This window comes from Cavenderia fasciculata (assembly GCF_000203815.1).
Source record: "Cavenderia fasciculata unplaced genomic scaffold Scf_EUAJFUG02HR96I-5, whole genome shotgun sequence".
NCBI classification, from domain to species: domain Eukaryota; phylum Evosea; class Eumycetozoa; order Acytosteliales; family Cavenderiaceae; genus Cavenderia; species Cavenderia fasciculata.
The window spans coordinates 3298806-3319751 of NW_004457624.1; the positions used below are offsets into that span (position 1 = coordinate 3298806).

A 20946-nucleotide genomic window follows, 5' to 3' on the forward strand; every position below is an offset into this window, starting at 1 on the left:
ACATGTTCGCAATAACAATAATTAATACACGATAATTTGATTGTAATTTTTAAACAAGTAAAGAAGAAAGAAAAGGAAGGCCAAGATAAAAAGGTTGATTTATCTATCTATCTATGTATTGTCTAGCAAGCATGAAAGAGAACAAGTTTCATTCAATTAATATATATATAACTATAGTAGTGATCATTCGGGGATATTTCATCAAATTTGTTTGGAAGTCATCTGACTCTTTGTGTCACATGATCATACTCGTTTCCTCTCTCTCTGCTTGTACATTTTTTTTTTTCGACTTTTGACTTTTAATTATTTTAATTTTTTTCGATTTTTTTTTTTTGTCGTTCTCATTCCCTTGCCTCCTCTATTCTCTCTCTCAACCATTTTATTTCTAGCCTCTTGTTTTTGTTTTTTTTTATCGTGTGTGTAAATATATATATATATTAAAGGATAGTCATGAATAGAGATTTCGTCAACGTCTTTAACGGAGAGAACAAGACTGCCGCCAAGGTCAAGTTCCCAGCCGTATTGGGTACCCCAATTCGTCCAGATCTCGTTAACTTTGTTCATACGAACGTTAACAAGAATCACCGTCAAGCCTACGGTGTCTACAAATACGCCGGTGAACAAACCTCTGCCGAATCATGGGGTACCGGTCGTGCCGTCGCACGTATTCCACGTGTTGGTGGTTCAGGTACTCACCGTTCAGGTCAAGGTGCCTTTGGAAACATGTGTAGAGGCGGTCGTATGTTTGGCCCAAACAAGGTCTGGAGAAAGTGGAATCGTCGTGTCAACGTCAACCAAAAGAGATACGCCGTCTGCTCTGCTCTCGCCGCCTCTGCCATCCCAGCCCTCGTCATGGCTCGTGGTCATCGTGTCAACCAAATCTCTGAAGTCCCACTCGTCATTGCCAACGAAGTCCTCGCCAACCTCACCAAGACTTCTGCCGCCACCGCCCTCCTCAAGAAGATCAACGCCTATGCCGACGTAGAGCGTGTCATTGCCTCCAAGTCTGTCCGTGCCGGTCAAGGTAAGCTTAGAAACAGACGTTTCCAATCTCGTCGTGGTCCACTCCTCGTCCTCGCCGGTCCATCCAAGTGTGTCCGTGCCTTCCGTAACATCCCAGGTGTCGACATTGCCTTCGTCTCCTCCCTCAACATCCTCCGTCTCGCACCAGGTGGTCATTTGGGTCGTTTCGTCATCTGGTCTCAAGATGCCTTCGAACAACTCGACAAGATCTTTGGTACCAAGACCACCCCATCTGCCAAGAAGGGTTTCCGTCTCCCACGTCCAGTCATGCTCAACCCAGATGTCTCCCGTATCGTTACCTCTGACGAAATCCAAACTGCCGTCCGTGAATCTCAACACCGTGGTGGTGCTTCCCAAATCAAGTCGTACAAGCGTCTTAACCCACTCCGTAACGTCAAGGCTATGCTCAAGCTCAACCCACACGCTCGTCTTGCCCGTATCTCCAACGCCACCAAGAAGGCTACCCACAAGAAGGGTGCCAACACCAAGGCCGTCAAGACCCAACGTAAGGCTTGGGTTAAGTCTCTCCTTGCCTAAACAGTTGGATTTAGGATCCTGCCCCACTTGGACGTCCAACATATTTCATAATATATCCCGTTTGTTCACCAGTTTCTTCTCGACTGTTCGCTACACACTATTTACGATCATCTAGAACATTCAAAATAAAATATAGAGGTAGTCTAAAACAACAAAAAATTATATATATTCAATTTATTTATTCTAAAGTGTCATTTATATATATATATTTCAAAATCAGCGGAGTATTTACATTTCTATCCAAACAAATCTTTCTCTTTCCAACCAAACAACTCATTCCAATCAAATAACCCATTCTAATCAACTAACTCTTTCCACTCAAACCAAAGAGCTAATCACTATCTATTTCTCCAAACTCATTCCACAACCAAATATCCCTTTCTCTTTCTCCAACTAAATACATAATCAACTACCTCTTTCCAATCAACCAAATAACTCATTCCAACCAAATAATTCATTCTAATCAAATAAATCATTTCATTTCTCTCTCCAACCAAATAGCTAATCAACTAACTCATTCCGCTCAACATCTCATTTCACTATTTCTCTCCAACAAAATAGCTAATCAACTACCTCTTTCTCTTTCTAATCAAATAACTCATTTCATTCAACCAAATATCTCTTTCTCTTTCCAATCAAGTAAATCTTTCTCTTTCTAATCAAATAACTCTTTCTCTTTCTCCAACCAAACTCTTTCTCTTTCTAATCAAATAGCTATTCCAACCAACTAACTCATTCTCTTTCTCTTTCTCCTTCTCTTTCCACTCAAATAACTCATTCCCTTTCTCTTTCTCTCTCCAACCAAACTCTTTCTCATTCCAGCCAAACTCATTCCACTCATCCAAATAGCTAATCAAATAACTCATTCCAAACAAACAACTCATTCTCTTTATCTTTCCAACCAAACTCATTCCACTCATCCAAATAGCTAGGCAAATAACTCTTTCCACTCAAATAACCCATTCCAACCAAATAGCAAATCAAATATCTCTTTCTCTTTCTCCAACCAAACTCTTTCTCTTACCCGCCAACTAACTCATTTCACTTTTTCCCTTTCTCTTTCCAACCAACTAACTCATTTCACTATATCTCTTTCTCTTTCCAACCAACTATTCTCTATTTCTATTTCTCTTTCTTTTCCTCTTTCCAACCAAATATCTTTAACTCTCCTTTCTCCAACCAAATATCTCTTTCTCTTTTCTTTCCAATCAATTATCCATTTCTCCAACCAATTATCTCCTTCTCTATCTCTATCTCTTTCCTTTCTATCTCTTTCTCTTTCGCCAATCAAATATCTCTTTCTCCAACCAATTATCTCTTTCTCTAATCAAATATCTCTTTCTCTTTCCAACCAATTTCATTTCCAACCAACTAACTCATTTCACCATTTCCCTTTCCAAATAACTCATTCCACACAACCAAATATCCCTTTCTCTTTCTCTTTCTCTTATTTCAACCAATCTCCAACCAATTATCCTTTATCTTTCTAAACAAATATCTCTTTCCAACCAAATAACCCTTTCCACTTAGCCAAACAGCTCATTCTAATCAACCAAATATTTCCAATTAGATCATTTCTAATCAAATAATTCTTTCTCATTCCAACCAAACAAGTAACTCTTTTTTCAACCAATTATATCTTTCCAACCAATTAACTCTTTCTCTTTCCAACCAAATAACTCATTTCACTATTTCTCTTTCCAGCCAAACTCATTCTCTTTCTCTCCAACCAATTATATCTTTCCAACCAATTAACTCTTTCTCTTTCGAATCAAATCACTCATCCAACCAAACACTTATCCCCTTCTTTCTCCAACCAAATATCCCTTTCTCTTTCTAATCAAATATCTCTTTCTCCAACCAATTATCTCATTCCACTCAACCAAATATCTCTTTCTCTCTCCAACCAAACTCTTTCACTCATTCCCAACTATTTAACTCTTTCCACTCAAACCAAATAGCTAATCAACTATCTCTTACTCATCTATTCTCTTTCTTTCTCCAACCAAATAACTCTTTCCACTCAACAAAATATCTCTTTCTCCGATCAACTAAAACATTTCACTATTTCTCTTTCTCTTCTCTTTCCAACCAAATCTCTTTCCAGCCAAACTCATTCCACTCATCCAAATAACTCTTTCTCTTTCCACTCAAACCAAATAGCTAATCAACTAAATCTTTCCACTCATCCAAATAACTCTTTCTCTTTCCACTAATTTTTTCTTTCCAATCAACCAAAATACTCATTCCAACCAAATAATCCATTCTAATCAAATAACTCATTTCATTTCTCCAACCAAATAGCTATTCAACTAACTCTTTCTCTTTCCAACCAATTATCTCATTCTAATCAACAACTCATTTCACCTTGACGACCATGCTTGTTGACCACGCTTGACGACCATGCTTGTTGACCATGCTTGACTATGCTTGTTGACCATGCATGTTGTTTATCTATCATGATATTAGCACTGTCTCTTGTATGTCAAGCTACTTACTACAACAACGATATCGAAGCCGATTCTTTTGTTATTACAGCAGAGAGATTATTGTTATACATTACATTAATCATTCTCTCTCTCTCTCTTATTGATTGTCACCCTTCTTTGGTTACTTGCACCACATAAGACTTGTCTGTTATTACTTTAATAACTCTGTATGGGCCACTCCAACTCGATAACAGTTTCTTGGAACCATCATCTGTTACTCGTGTTGACGTATCCAAATCACTGTTACATATAGATAAATGTATCTCTTTTATATATTTATACAGAATACATAAAAAGAAAGAAAACTGTGCTTTTTTCAATTGAAAAAAAAAAAAATTCTTTGTCTATCTCGAGCTATTTCTATTTATTCAAAAAAAAAGTTTGATTATTATTATTATTACTATAATTCCAAAGAATCCAATTTATCATCAGCAATTCTTGGACTAAAATTAGGATCATAAGAATCTGATTGTAAAGATGGCAATCCCTTGAAAAGATACAATGTCGACTCTCTAATTCCCTTGATGATTGACAATCTATCGCCAAGCGATGTCACACCCAATTGCTTTAAATGTGATTCTGTCAACATGTGCAGTACGGTAGTATCAATCTCTTGCTCTATAAACATATTTACATATTTGGCCATTCCAATATTTGTCATAAAGAATTTAATATCTCTTCTCTCTCTTTCAGTTAGACAACTATCTCTTAATTTATCTAAATCATCAGATATATGATGATTTCTACTATAATTTAAATTTGGTGATGATCCACCACTATTATTACCATTATTATTATTATTATTATTATTATTATTATTATTATTATTATTATTATTATTATTATTATTATTATTATTTACAAGATTATTATTATTATTCTGGTTTGAAGAAAGTTGAGTTTGATTTAAATTATGTAATTGTTGTTGAGCTGCTTTTCTTGCCAAAGATTCCAATGTTGTAGTTAATAGAGATTCATTAACATCAGTCTTTAATAATTTCTTTGGTGCAATTAACAATTTCTTTGGTATCATTGATGATTGATTCGTACCAGTACTACTACCATTAGTAGTAGTAGAATTTAATTCTTTGTTAAAATGTGCCAAATACATTGATTCCAAAGTATCTAAAAATAAATAAAAGTATTAATAAATATATACTCTTTTTTCTCTTTTTTTCTAATATTTACCAATATGTTCACAAACCAACATTTTTCTAAAACATTGTAAACCATTACCACCACCAAATATAACCAATTTATTACGAATGACACAACTTGAATGAGCACATCTACCACCAGGAGGAGGAGTAATTCTCCACCATTTCCAAGTACGTGTATCCAATCCAACAAAATCATTTAAAATATGACCATCACCACCACCAAAAACAACCATAAAATCTCCAATCATTGATGCTGAATGACCTGCTCTTGGTTGTGGATTAAATATAATTTCTTGATTACTTTGATTGATAATCGACCAAATATTTGTTTCAGTATCAAATACATGTACATCATTTAATCTCTTTGAACCAGAATGACCACCAAATACAATTAATTTGGTAGAGTTTAGAGTGACCATTGAATGACCCCATCTAGGTGATGGAGCTGCTGCTGTACCATTACCTTTAATTTCAACCAGACTCCATTCCAACTTTACCAGATCAAAGCAAAAGAGGTCATTGTGTAATCTAACACCATCACCACCACCAAATACATATAGTTTGTTGCCATTGACCAATGAAGCAGAATGTTTAGATCGACCAGATGGAGGGGTACCTGTAATACTCTGTGGTACCATCCATCGTTTGGTATCAGTATCATAGATTGTAATATCATTTAAAAAACCTTCAAATGATCCTCCACCAAATAATACCAATTGTCTATTATATGTTGTTAAAGTATGACCATTTCTAGCTGTAATTGTAAATGTTGTTGTATATCCTGATATCTCTTTATCCTGTTCTTTTTCTTGTTGTTTATAATGAATCTCCTCCCATTCCCAAGTATCAACTTTAAAACGATGCATATCGTTTAACATTTGATTCTCGTCTGTCCATCCACCAAATAGATACATATAGTCACCTACTGTATCACAAGTATGTGCACATCTTGGGTATGGTTCATTTGAGCATTGTTCAGTTCTCCACATTGCTGTCATCTCTCTATGAAAAAAAAGTATATAAATAAATAAATAAATAAATTGATTGATTGATTGTTTATAAATAAAAGTACTCGATGAAGATGACAATAACTGCACACACTCAGTTTCGAGTTTAATTCAAAGTAAATTAGACCGAAAAAAAATGGGTTTTTGTAAAAACTATCCTTTTTTGGGTTATTTAAATCAAAAAATAAATAAATAAATAAATACTTTTTTGTATTTGATTGTATAAAAGTAAAAAAAATGATTGATTTTGATTTATAATATAATTTGTAGAGACTAACTTTTATTTGGTGTTGCTGACAATGTCAATGGTAGATACAATGATTGTAAATAATCTTGTGTTTGTGAATGATTTGATATTAATTGGTATAGTTGTGATTGCAATGGTTGTTTAATCATTGCTTTGCTTTTGCTTTGACTATCTGTAATAATTGATAAGCATTGTTGGTGTTGGTGTTGTTGGTCATTACCACTATATTGTTGCAAATGTAAAAGTATAATGAATATAGATATGACTGTTGGAGGAGGAGGAGGTAAAGGTGAGAGTGATTGTTGTTGTTGTTGTTGTTGCTGTTGATTGACAATCTCTGTGATGATCAATTCAAAGTGTTGATTGTATCCATTTTGAATGATTGTTGATGATATATCTTTGATTAATTGTGGTTCATCTAATAGTAGTTTGTTAATCTCAAACGTTTGTCCACTATTCATAACCAACTCTAAATGATAAACTGTTGATACGAGACTGATAAATGATCTAGTAATTGATGATAATACTGTACATTCACCATCTAGGTTTACTCTTGTATCTATAGTTTGTTGTTTGTCCAATATAGAATCTTTCAGTTGCTGAATGATTATATCGTTATTCTTGTTGTCGATTGCAATGATTGTATCTCTTATTTTTTCTAATCTATCTTGATTGATACAAGATAAATAGTCTCTATATTTTGTTGATAGTAATCTCTTCAAACAAGATACAATCATTGAATAAGAGGTGGAATGTTGTTGTAGAATGGGTACGATATAATAGTCTAATAGACACTCGATATTTATCTTGTTGCATGATATTTGATCATCTAACCATTCATCCAATATATAGATTGATCCTTCAATCAAAGGTAACACTTGAACCAATTCAGAAAGGAATACTTTGCAATCATCATTCTCATGGTTTTCATTCTACATTAAACATAAAGAGAGTAAATATCTCTATTGCACTCTCTAATAACTACAATCTACACCTACTTACATGATATGCTTCGATGATTGATTTACTTTGCTTTGATGATACACCACATTTATATAATAGTAATTCTATTGTATTCATAGGCAAATTTATGATCAATTAGAATTAATTTTTTTCGTTACTTCATCGCAATTAAATTTTAAAATAAATGATACAAATTAATTTAAATATTATATACAACACAACAATGATTGGACCAAAAGTGGGTGGTAGATTATATTATTTATTAAAATGATACACCCCAAAAAAGAATAATCTATGCTTTCAAAAAGTGATCTTGATCATGATAAACCAAATTTATTGTATTATAACTACTTTTGGATTTAAATATTGTACCCACCTAAATAACATTGTGTCTGGTAATTGCTTGGTCAGCAGACAATGGTAAACGACCGATGTGCAAATGACATACAAAGAAAATGAAATAGGACCCAATGCAATATACTTGAAATGTGTATAGGTACATGTATTAAACATGAGTGATATAAAATAGAGGAAAAACATTTTAGCCATCCATTGTGTCTCGCCAAAACACAGAGTCGTTAGGTAAATGGTCAAACAAATCATAATCGCTATGGAAACCATAATGTATCGTAGAAGAGTTGACTGATACCACTTCAAATAGTGTTCGATCAGTTGATTTCTCTGCATCATCAACACCCGATACAAAGTCAACAAAAGAGTTGATCATTTAATAGATTCAGTGACCAAAAAACGATAACACGCTTAATATACGAAATATGTATAATCCATTCTCTCTTGCCAAAAACGACCCTAATCCAACTTGTGCTTGTGCAATCGCCAATTCCAATGTTTCAAAAACAATTATAGTTATATTTTATTTTTGATTCCTAAAGCAATCATTCTGAGAAGAAAATATTGTTTCAAAAATTTACTATCATTCTGATACATCAGATGACGATATTCTAGCATCTAATCGTTTATACATCTAATCACCTTCATCAATGAATATTCTCCTTTCATTGGTTACCCACAACAAAGTATACCAACATCAAGCCATTAATCAAAGATGGAATCGATGCAGCACCTGCCTACAATCAATCTATATCGAGATGAAAGGACGGAACAAAAGCCTGAATCTACAGAGTTGGTAGATACAAAGCTGATCGCTATCTATATCAAGGTCGCCAATCAACAAGCCGAGCCACAATGTATGTATAAAAACAATAAATCACATCATCAACTGTACATTCACTAATCACCAAGTTCAGTTAAACAATTCAAAGCAAGTGTAGTTGAAATATTTGATAGAAAGTTTGCAAAGAGAAAGAGAGAGGAGGTGGTGTCTCCAACGAAAATCATTCATGCAGCTAGAACTAGTTCATACTCTACTTATTACACAGTAAGACAAACTATATGAGAGTCACACTATTGTAAATTATTAACTTTTTCTTGGAGCAAGATCAGGAGCAAGAGAATGGTTTGCTCCAACACAACTACATGAATCCTCTTCCCAAGGATCTCTTGGATAATCACCCAGACATTAGTAAAGATGCGACCTACCAGGCGTTTGGTTTGCAGTTGACTAAAATTTTTCATTGTTACACAGCTTTTTGACACTATCGCTAGAGCCCACGAGGTAGGATTAGCGCACAGATATCCGCCCCTCCAATATTATTATTGACGACGACAATCATCCCATTCTCATCAGTCGATTTAGACTCCAAGGTCGACTCTGTACACCGCATCGTCACAGGTGATACAATCTCTTTGCAACAAAGTGCAACATGTCTCTACGAGAATTGATGACTATGTAGCTTTTGTAAAGTCAATTATCCTCCTCCGGTTCGATTTTATTTGCGAGAAAATCAACAATGTTCAAAGAACTGACTTACAAGCATTGGAACAGTCATGGTTGTCAGTCATCAACAAAAACCTTATATATATGCCGCCCAAAAAGGCAACCAAGAAAAGATTCGTCATCTCTTAAAGATGAAAACAATCCTTCCCACAAACTCAACCTCATCAGAAGATCAACAATAAATAAACTTAAATAAATAAATACTTTTTTGTATTTGATTGTATTGAAGTAAAAAAAATGATTGATTTTAATTTATATAATATAATTATATATATTTAAAAAAAAATACTATACTATTAAAATATTTTTTGTTTGTTGTTGTTTTTGTTTTTCTTGTTGGACTTTTACAAATATTGTTTAGGTTGGAACATATTGTTTACTATTCATAAAACTTGTAGCAATATCAAAAGGTTCAACATTTGCATCATTTGAAGAAATGACAAAATCCATTGCTTCTTTAACTTCTGATTCCTTGTAGCCAATGGCCAAAAGATTTAAACGTACCTCTTCCAAGGCTGATTCTTTTCTAGTTTTAAAGTCACCCGACAAGAAAAGGTTCTCTCCACCAATCGACACTATCTTTTCCCATACGATGGCTCGTTCCGTCTCGTAACCAACATCACTCACCAAAATGTGCAAATTGCCCTCATGTTTGGTCATGGTTGCAAAATGATTGTTTCTAAAAAATACACACAATTCATCATCTTGTAAATTGCTTCTAATCAATTCTAATCCATAATCTGTAAGTTGATGACAATTAATTAATTCTCTAACTAAAGAAAATAGAAAACAAAATTAAAATTAATAAAAAAAAGAAGAATAATATTATTATTATTTTCTATTTCAAACATACTTTGAGCTTCAGTACCTAAATTTGCATTTGGAAAACTTTGTTCAAAAGTTACAATTTTAGGAGCCAATTCATTATAAGTAAGACTACCAATTAGATTATGAGCCTCTGTATTTTTTGGATCACTTATCCAACCATGTACCAATTTGATATTCAAATAGTCAAAGATTTGACATGGTACAGTCTTTTCAAATCCAGAAATACTATTAAAGTTTATATTTACAATCAACCCAGTCTCTAAACTAGGTAATACAGTCTTTTCATAATCGTCAATAATTGGTAATATATCAGGTTCCTAAAAAAAAATAAAATAAAATAGAATGAATAAATGTACATCTTTTTTCTCTTTCTATTTTCTTCTATTTTCTTACTTCAGCATATAAAAGTTTAGCATGACCTATAATTAAATCACCAAGTCTTTTGAGTGAAATGAGGTTTGAATCAGAATCTATTACAATCTTTTCTTGTAGCAACAAGACATTGCCAATTGAAATGAGTGGACATGGTCCATTTTCATTTTGAAGTACAATCTTGACTTCTCTACCTCTATATGTTATTCTTTTTACTCTATATTTTGCTCCAATGTCCTATCATTGATAATAATAATAAATATATAAAGGTTAGTGAGCTAATAATAATAACATCATGTTGTTGTACTACTACTACTACTACTACTACTACTACTACTACTACTACTATGTACATACAGCAATACCATCTTCTGATTCATCTATTCTAAAGTTTAATTTAAATAATAAAGCTTCATAATCTGTAGCATTGTCCCAATATGATGCACCTTTATCTTTATCTATATGAAACCATATATTTCCTTCTCTTACACCAATCACTATAAATATATATACAAAAGATGTATGTTTTGTATATATGGTTAATTATCATTCTGTCTCTATATCTATCTATCTATCCTATCTCTATTTTTATATATACCTGAACCTCTTCCTTTTGGAGTAATAACTCTTGAACCTGGATAGAAACCAAATTTCTCACAAGCTTCATCACTTGTATCAAATTCTTCTTCTGTACCTGATGAAGTCATATATTTAACTTTTCCCATTTTTTTGAATTATAGACAATGGTTGATTGATTGATTGAATGAATGAATAAATGAATGAATAAATGATGATGGTGTGTGTGAAACTAATAAACTATAACTATAACTACTAATACTGTGATGAATAAAATTTATATATACAAATATAAACAACTTTTTTGAGACTTGAATGAATCAATAAACATGACTCGAGATTGCAAAGAAAGCAAGTAAAAAAATAAAATTAAAAAATTAATTTAATAAAAAAAAATTTTCATGGCAGTTGAGGTTCAAAGTGAACAAGGAGAAGAGAGAGTTTTCGTCACTAAAATAAAGTCAACAGTAATAATAATACTATAATATAGGTGTCTCTCAACCAATAAATAATATTGAATGAAAACATAACAACAATCTAAAAAAGTATACTTTTTTTAAAAGGATAATCAATCACCTGTGAGAGAAAAGTATTTTTAAAATGAATACACTAACTGTGTTGTTTGTGTTGTTATATCATCATCATCATGTTACTGTAACAAAAGAGAAAAGAGAAAGAAGAAAGAGATATTAATACCAACCATATCATCAAGGTAACTATTCTAATCATAATAATAATAAATAGTCATCACATTTCAAATTTGACTAATATTAATTCAATTAATCATACAACAACAATTAGTTTATATATATAACTATTCATTAACATTAAAGATAAAGATTACTATATTGTTATTATTCAATCATAGGATCATGGATACGATATTAAATAATGTATTTAATAATGTAAAAGATGAGAGAATATTGATGGAATATTTACAATACATTCAAAGTAATCATAGTCATTTGGAACAATCGTTTCAGTTGGAATTAGAGAATGCAAATTGGGAGATTGTTACAAGACTGTTGTACGTTATTCTGACTGAACACTTTTTTGAATGTGAACCATACCAACTCGTTCAAGGTCTAAATGTCATCAAATTTAAACCAAACCAAGATGCCACTTTAGATTCATCTTCATTGTCGGTACAACTCCAATTTTATATCGAGGATCTTTATTGTTTGGACCGATTTACATTGGACAAGACAAAAAAGTTGACATTAGTGGAGTATGGACCAACCAAAGAATCGTCATGTGTCATCATCCACAATTACTCGGGGTTGGTATCAGTAGTGGAGAAATACTTTGGTAAAACAACAACTGGTTACGAACAATTTGAAAAGGACTTGGATAATTGTTGGGTCAATATGGCTTTGTCAAAGGTACTGTCAAATGAAAGAATGGAGTTACTAAAAGAAGAGATTACCAAGATGAATTGCAAGTCGGTACCAGAGTATATTGAGAGTATGTTGAAACAAGACCCATCATACAGTCATGTGTTTTACGAACAATTTCATCGTCGTGGTCATCCAACTCACCCCTTTGTAAAGAGTAAGGTTGGATTGTCGGTTGATCAAGTCACCAACTATTCACCAGAGTTTGGAGGTACAATCGATCCAAGACTCATCGCAATCCATCGATCAAAAGGAGGATTCAAATCATATGACGATCAACAAGAACCATGTCCAAACCAATTTATCTTTGGTTTGTTCCCTTGTATAGAGGAAAAGGTTAGAGACTATTTTAAAATGATTGGGTTGGAATTACAAGATTATTATTTAAATTTAATACATCCACATCAACTATCTCAACCAGTCATCTCTCAATTCAATCAAGATATTGAAAACAATGAATTGATTATTATTCCATCGTCGATGTCATCGGACATTTCCTCTAGACCATTGGTATCGGTTAGATCATTAGCATTGCAATACAAGCAATCTGATCAATATAATCAAACACTACCATCCATCAAATGTTCGTTTAGCGTTTTATTGACCACCGTAGTACGAACTTTAAATCACTCAACGTGTATCACGAGTCCACAGTTTTCAAGAATATTGGATGATATTTTCAAGAGAGAAAGAGGTAATGGATTTGGAACAAAAATACATTTTGTAAAGGATCTAATGGGAATATATTACTACCATGACGATCAAACAGGTGCAGGTGGAGGTGGAGGAAAACATCAACACAAGAATGCTGAATTGTCATCATTGTGGAGACAAAATTTACATTGTTTTGTAACTGACCCAACAACTGAACAGATAGTATCTGTACCTGCCCTATTCAACACCTCACCAATATCAGGAACCAAACTACTCTTTGAATTTATCGATCAATTAAAAACCAACCAACATATCACAACCACATCCAAAGCTATTCGTCTTTGGATGAAACATTACTTTCAACTACTTTTACCATTCTATATTATAATGTCTACAAAATATGGAGTGGCAATTGAAGCACACCACCAAAACACCTATGTCATTATCGATAGAGGTGTACCAACCAAACTCATTTTCAAAGATTGGGATTGTCCTCGTTGTGTACCTGAAAGATTGGATCGTCAGAATATCGATTATAGCTCAATCAAGGGAACATCAATCTTACACTTTCAAGACTTTACACAAAAAAGAGCTCAAATCTTTATACATGTTGGTGAACTACTGATGCATGTATTTGCTCACCTTCAAACAACCAATGACAGTGATGAACAATCGTGGACAATGGAAAAAGAATTGATTCAAGATTCCTCTACCATTCTTCAATCAACATTTAATCAACTCAAATCCGATCCAATCATACATGATCAAGTATTACAAGACCAAGAATACTTTTTCACAACACCTTTTGCTGAAATGTTGGCGTACACCAAATGGAGATTAAATCCAACCCCTTCCATACCTCCACATTTTTTAAAGAATCCATGGTATCAAAACTAATCAATAGAGTACTAGTCATAGTATATATATAATAATATAATAATATAATAAAACTTGTTCATCCATATTCTTTTGAACATAAAGTGATTTTTATTGATTTTTTTAACATTTTTTTTTTTAATTATTCACCAAAAAAGGGCCCTGATCAACAAGGGCCAACCATTTCTCCTCCCCATCATGATCGGAGAGAAAACAATTCTTGGTTGACTTGATAGAGATATAAATTATTTATGTTCTTTGATTGATTGTATCCATCTTGATTGATTTACTATTTAGAATCATATGGTGTCTGATTCTCTTGACAATGACAAAGATGATGACCGATACACACACAGCTCCAACAACACCAACAACCACTCCAACAATCATTTTCCATTTGTTGTCTGATTCGGAACTGCATTTACCATAATTATCTGGATTGATGACCAATGCACTGAAATCTGGATCGAGTATCGATATTTGTGATTGTGGAAGACTGATACCTATCAGTGCAATAGAGTTGTCTTGATCGATAACAGTTGTGTTGATTAGTTGTGTCTTTGAATAGGTTTTTCGGCCATCCGACAGACAATAATCAATGAATCGACCAAAGAATTGAACATTGTCTTTGACTACTCTCAAGTATTGAATACTGTCATCGTTGCTTGATTGTTGGAATGATTCAATCGTGTTGACAGAGTCATCACATCCAACTATTGATTGTTCGTTGTTGATGGTGGTTGAGAATAATACTCGAAGATTCGATAGTACCGATGTGAATGGCCAGTTGGTAATATTGACACTAATCTTGATTGATCCAGCACCCAATTGAATCAAGTCATCACCAAATTGAATGGTTCGAGATGAATTTGAGAATTCAACGATCGATGTGACATTGAGCAATGAATATTCACTGTCATTCTGATGACTCACAAGATCATATGAAAGTGACACCAAATCATTTGTTGATTTGTCATTCAACAACCAACTATTTGATTCTAATCTTTTGACAATATTTCCATCGATATCCAATTCTTGAATTTCAATCATATCAAATGAGAATATGAAATCATTATATGAGAATGATGATGATGTTGGTGATGTTATGTTTGGTTTGAATATTACTTCTGGATCTAAAATAAATAAATAAAATATTTGTTAGATATTTTACAATTACTTATTTTTAACTTTGAAATAATTTTACCTTTTTCATTTTTGAGACGACAATCATCAACCCAACCTTGATCACATTGACATTGTCCATTGACACAAGTACCGTGGCCATTACAATTCTTTGTTCTATCCTTACAATCATTATTTGATGGTTGTGGATATGGAATGAATAATAATGATGATGATGAATAATTTCCATTTCGAACTGATACCGAGATAGTTGCAGGGCCACTAGTTGGTAGTTGATCAAGTGTACAATTAATAAATGTTGGTGTCGGTGTTGTTGTGGTTGCAATGATACAATTGATTGTATTATTGATCAAAACACTTCCTATGACTGGTTGTGGTTCACCATTTTCATTGTAATAAATCCCAAAATATCCAAATAAATTAAGAGTTGATGATTGTAAATTGACTGATGTTACGATTGTATCTAAAAATTTAAATTTGGAGGGGAATGGAAATATAGAAATAAAGTTAATTAATTACAGATAAAGATTGAAAATTTAATCTGGTATTTACCTTTGATAATAATTAAGCTTGATCTAATTGTTTGGGATTGCACAGATGTTGAGATAACTACCTTTATCATTTCGTCAATATTAAATGTATTTGGAATGGTATAAACTGCTCTGCATCCAGTTGTACAATTATTTGTATCTACTGATTTTAATGATTCTATATAACCATTTCTAACAGTTACATTTGGTAGATAATTTGAAACGGCATATTGATAATATACAATCACCTCTTGGTTGGTTTTAAGATCCATTGTAACATTCAATACTGAAAATTCAATATTTCTTACAGTCACTGTTCTATTCCATTTAGCTGAAAATTGAATAGTAACATTTTGAGTCTCACCCAATGGAATATGAATATTCATACTCTTGAGATCTGCACTATTGAAATATAGATAAAAAAATAATCAAAAGTTAAAAACTAGTTTTAATTTTTCTTTCCTACACATGATAAGTTGAATAGTTACTATAATTTTCTATTGGCATCTATAACTGTGAGGTCTAGACCATAACCCCAACCAATATTTCTCCCGGTCACTGTAACTCGTTGATTGGCAGATATTACATTAGTACTATTAGTGTCTAATTGAGGTTCTATAGATATTTAGATAAATAGATAATTATGATTAATAAATCAATTATATTGATCAATATCCTTTCTTTTAAAGAGTAATTTAAATTACCAGGACAATTTATAGTAGAAGGTTTTGTAAGGTCTGTCCTCAAATAATGGTTAATTGTATAATCATAATAACACCACCAACAATCGGGAACTGAACTAATTGATGTGTTTCTAATATCCAGTCTTTCAAGATAACAAGACTCCTCACCAAAACTACCTTGAAGTAATTGATTATCTTCCAAATCCAACCATGATAGTTGTGGATTATTTGACAAGAAATTAGAAGGAACGGTTCCTGTCAAGTTACTATCAAAACTAAATAAAATAATTTGAATCAAAACATATCGTAAATAAACTACTCTGTGATCAGTAGCTAATTAGTGATTTGAAAAATTACATACTATGATAAACTACCCAATTTTGATGGGAGAGGAGCAGTAATTGGAAAGGGTCCAGTACTATCAGGTAGATATCTAAATATAAAATGAGTATTAATTTCTATTCAATTTGAATCCTAGGACACTGAATGAATAAATTTAAATCAACTTACAAAGCCTTTAAATTTGGAAATAACCCAAAATCCCTTGGAAATGAATAGGAGGGATTGGTATCACTAATCAGTCTAAAATAAAACTTCCTAGTTATTATCATTCATAATTGTGTTCAATATATATGAGTGTTTACATACAGGTGTTTGATCGATTCTGGATATGAGAATATTGGATTAATGGAACCAGGTCCAGAGTTGAAAGCGAAGATGAGTGGTGAGGCAACTTGAATGGTAACACCATGATTTTGACTAATGCTAAATGGCAATATATATCTATAAGAGAGAGAGAGAAATATATATATATAATGAATAAAGAATGGTTGGACCTTTTCTATTTGAATGATAATTACATATATTCAAGTTTTGGGAATAGTTGTTGAGTGAATCGATGGGTATAGTTAGATTGGTATGATATTGATAGAAGTAGGTTGACCAACGAGGGACTGGGAGGAATTGCAAAGTCTATTAGTTTGGAACAAAACAATCTAAGAAACAATAAAGTAGGGGAACTAAAAGATACTGGAATCGATGTCAAGTTGGAACTATCAATATCCCTGCAACATCATTGATTGAATTGGGTATAAATACAGACGGGCTTGTTTTTTTAACTTCAGATATTTATATTATCAATCTATCGAGATCGCGATCTATACTTACAAATTTATGAGATTCGGAAATGCTTGATTGAAATGCTCTGGAACTTGTGTGATCATGGTGTCACCATAAATGTATATCGATACACATTCTGGATACTGACCTCTGAAATAATCCAATGGGTTGATATTGGGTGGATTGAGGATGGCGAACTCTTTTAAAATATACAGCTTTATAAGTGTTACCAGAGGGAATACCAATTCGGTGATTGTTGAATTCAATGGCGCAGCAACAGATTCCGCATTAAAAGAACTAAAAACGCGTACAACCTATATTAATACGACTGTATCACTTGTCTCTATTGAGGTCACCACACACGCTTTACGCAATCTTACATCTTAATGATATGTCTTTCAGATCCTATTACTTGGCAGGTAAACTTATTACAAATATCAGTTTCATTTGTCATAGTGAGACCATATAATTGACCTAACCATATCGCTGAATTAACTATAATATAGAATACATAGTGTTTAAGAATTATAAAATTCATTAATATTGTAAGTTGTTTGAATGAGTATTTAATAGTCACTGTCAACATACGTTCATCGATAGGAAGTGACTGTGCATTCACTAGAAGGTGTATACTAGAGCCTCCCCAATATCACAACAACCAAAAACCAGTACATATTTTTACATACCCATCAACAAGAGATATTCAACCAATCTTTTCTTTTACTAATCTCATTTACTTTTTAATAAAGATTCAAGTGTCAATGTAAATTTGAAAAATAGGCATTACCAGCTGCAGAATGAATTATATCATAACTCCTCGCACTATATATACCGCTCAACGATCGTTGATCAACTGCAATGGAAAGAGTTTGGCTATCCTATCATTACAAAGCACATATAGTTTACAAGTTCATTTGAGACTTTTTCGATCTCCCTATTCTTATTCTCTCATTTTCAGTTGAAAGAAACAAGAGTAGAGTAATGTGTTCACTTGGACCATTTAAAACAATAGTAAAAGTATAAAACTATATATCTAAATTTCTATTTATAAATTCTTTATTTAATTTTAATTTTCTTTATAGAATTGATACCAAGGATTTTTAAATAATAAAGTTTGAACCTCACATTTACCATTTAATCTCCATTTGGTAATTGAAAAGGTTTCAAGTGTTGGATTACCAAATAGATATTGTTCATCTTGCTCTACGTTCTTGGCCAATTGTGGATTGACAAGTTTAAACTTGTCGAGTGTTGACTTTGCAATATTGAATGCTTCTCTTGACAAAATATCCTCGGTGATTGGATTATCTGGAAACATTCTTTTAGACTCTTTCAATAGTGATATTGAAAACTCACTTGAATGAAAGATAAGGATCGATATCTTTTTCAAAAAGTATGATAGCTTTTTATCGTTTCTGTGACCTTGTCCCATATACTCTTCATAGTTGGAGAATCGTTCGACATTGAATCGAGGACACTCCCAATCCTTAAAGATAATCTTTATGGGTACACCCCTTCGAATGACTACATAGGTGTTTTGGTGATGGCATTCCAATGCAATACCATGTTTGGTAAACATTGTCAAATAGAATGGAATAACCATATTAAAGTAGATTTTATACCATTCAATAATTGCTTCACGTAAGTTGAGAGGTGAAGAAGAAGAAGATTGTTGTTGAAATTGTTGAACAAACTCTATTAATAGAATATTGTTGGATAGTGGGGATCTGTTGAATAGAGCAGGTATACAAACAAGATGATCACCTTCTTCAATATATTTGGTCATATCTTCTCGTACAATGGTTGACATTAGAGTTCTCTTTTCTTTTTCAATTGGGTCATTTGAAAGATTGTCGTCATCACAAGGTCTGTTATAGTAGATACCAAACAACTCTCTGACACATTCATACTTTGTACCAAATCCATTATCCTTTTCCAACTCGAATATAGAGTCTAGAGTCTTTGAAAACTGCGTGCCATAGTGTAAGCATTCAGGTGGCATGTTTCGTATCTTGTTGGTGAGACATACACCAACCGACATTTTCAACGATGGATATGAATGATTCACTTTTTCCAAATCACTAATATTAACCGATCTCAATGAAATGAGAGCGTTAAATAGAATCTTTGAAGTGATAGCAGCTGGAATGATAATAATCTCTCGACTATCAATCTCCTTTTTAAATTTAGTTGGAATGGAATCATCTAGTTGAAATGGATGTACAAAGTTGATATAGTATGATTCCAACGATAGATTCATCTCCTGGGAGAAAAACAATTTCAATTGTTCAGATTCTAATGGGAAATGCTTGAATAGATAGTCGTTACTATCCATTGCATCAATGTGTTTGGTACATGATCCAATTGATTTATGGATTGCTACCATTCTCGATGGAAAAGGATTTGAAAACTCTGGAGAGTATTGAATGGCTTGACGACAATCAAATCCTCTTTTAATCTTGTGCATGATATGAGTTGGACTACCACGTACATGAAATTGTTCATAGAATACTTGAACGTCTAATCCTTGTCCCAAAGCAACCTTTTTCTCGATAAATTCTGGAATTGAATGACAATTTAGAATCCCGGCTTCTTGTTTAATTGCTTCCATCTTGGGTCTAGTGTAAACATAAGATAATGGAATATTGACCAAATTATTTATAATATCATCTCTAAACAAGTTGTATGATTCCTTGTTTGATGGATAATATTTCTCCATTATATCAACCACTTGTAAACAATCTACTATGTTTGTTTGACTTGATAATTGTTGGTGACCATCATCATCATTAATACAATATTCATAAAGAATAATTGGTTTGTTTTGGTTGATGTGGAATCTATCAAATGCAAAACAAGATGAAATATAAAATTCCAATGTTGCAACCACTTTTCTAGATGATGATGATTGGTTTGTTGTTGTTTTTGTTGTTGGATCAGTTTCATCTGGCCAAAGACTCCAAGATAATTTATTAACTTGATCCTCTTTTAATTCAATGGAATCTATAAAATGAAACATTCTCTCTCCATAAATATACATGATCAATCGACACACCAAATCCCAATTTCCATTGACTAATTCTTGATAGTATGGTTGTAACAACTCTGGATTATTCTTTTCAATATAGTTGATATAATCTTTAAATAATGGATGATCAAACAATAACTGTTTTAGATCTTCATTAAATATTAATACATCCATTTTTTTAATTATTAAAAAATATATATATATATATATAAATATATATAAATATATTATATTATAACTTTATATAGTAGTTATAATATAATAACTTTTAATAGTAGTTGCAAAAAAGTTGTAAATCAACAACAACAACAACTGCCAGTCAGTTATAATTAAATGAATGAGGATTTGGATTTGTAGGATGGAATAGGGTTAGGGAAAAGACTCCAAACTATTCACCCCTCCCCCACCATTCAATGTGATACTGATCCATCACACCCAAAAGGTAATCAATCAGTGTGA

At 32.6% G+C, this 20946-nt stretch overlaps 6 protein-coding genes across 6 annotated transcripts; 3 read left to right on the forward strand and 3 right to left on the reverse strand.

Moving 5' to 3' along the window:
- Positions 1-450: 450 nt before the first annotated feature.
- On the forward strand, positions 451-1560 carry rpl4 (60S ribosomal protein L4; the record flags this gene model as incomplete). The annotated part of the gene is made up of 1 exon (XM_004366008.1): positions 451-1560. One exon carries the CDS (start codon positions 451-453, stop codon positions 1558-1560), a length of 1110 nt encoding a protein of 369 aa, XP_004366065.1.
- Positions 1561-4449: 2889 nt separating this feature from the next.
- DFA_12322 (Kelch repeat-containing protein) lies at positions 4450-8153 on the reverse strand (the record flags this gene model as incomplete). The annotated part of the gene is made up of 5 exons (XM_004366009.1): positions 4450-5174; positions 5238-6211; positions 6533-7395; positions 7812-7906; positions 8045-8153. 5 exons carry the CDS (start codon positions 8151-8153, stop codon positions 4450-4452), a joined length of 2766 nt encoding a protein of 921 aa, XP_004366066.1.
- A 339-nt stretch (positions 8154-8492) lies between these two features.
- On the forward strand, positions 8493-9229 carry DFA_12323 (uncharacterized protein; the record flags this gene model as incomplete). Its single annotated transcript, XM_004366010.1, has 3 exons — positions 8493-8634; positions 8710-8825; positions 9053-9229. 3 exons carry the CDS (start codon positions 8493-8495, stop codon positions 9227-9229), a joined length of 435 nt encoding a protein of 144 aa, XP_004366067.1.
- Positions 9230-9641: 412 nt separating this feature from the next.
- Positions 9642-11209, reverse strand: fam63A (DUF544 family protein; the record flags this gene model as incomplete). Its single annotated transcript, XM_004366011.1, has 5 exons — positions 9642-10057; positions 10138-10429; positions 10506-10721; positions 10842-10981; positions 11083-11209. The coding sequence occupies 5 exons, from the start codon at positions 11207-11209 to the stop codon at positions 9642-9644; spliced, it is 1191 nt and encodes a 396-aa protein (XP_004366068.1).
- Positions 11210-11461: 252 nt separating this feature from the next.
- On the forward strand, positions 11462-14005 carry DFA_12325 (uncharacterized protein; the record flags this gene model as incomplete). The annotated part of the gene is made up of 3 exons (XM_004366012.1): positions 11462-11527; positions 11624-11649; positions 11929-14005. 3 exons carry the CDS (start codon positions 11462-11464, stop codon positions 14003-14005), a joined length of 2169 nt encoding a protein of 722 aa, XP_004366069.1.
- Positions 14006-14233: 228 nt separating this feature from the next.
- DFA_12326 (uncharacterized protein) lies at positions 14234-20661 on the reverse strand (the record flags this gene model as incomplete). The annotated part of the gene is made up of 12 exons (XM_004366013.1): positions 14234-15117; positions 15189-15590; positions 15680-16059; positions 16146-16272; positions 16362-16615; positions 16702-16773; positions 16851-16922; positions 16989-17105; positions 17201-17335; positions 17508-17609; positions 17840-17954; positions 18591-20661. The coding sequence occupies 12 exons, from the start codon at positions 20659-20661 to the stop codon at positions 14234-14236; spliced, it is 4731 nt and encodes a 1576-aa protein (XP_004366070.1).
- Positions 20662-20946: the final 285 nt, after the last annotated feature.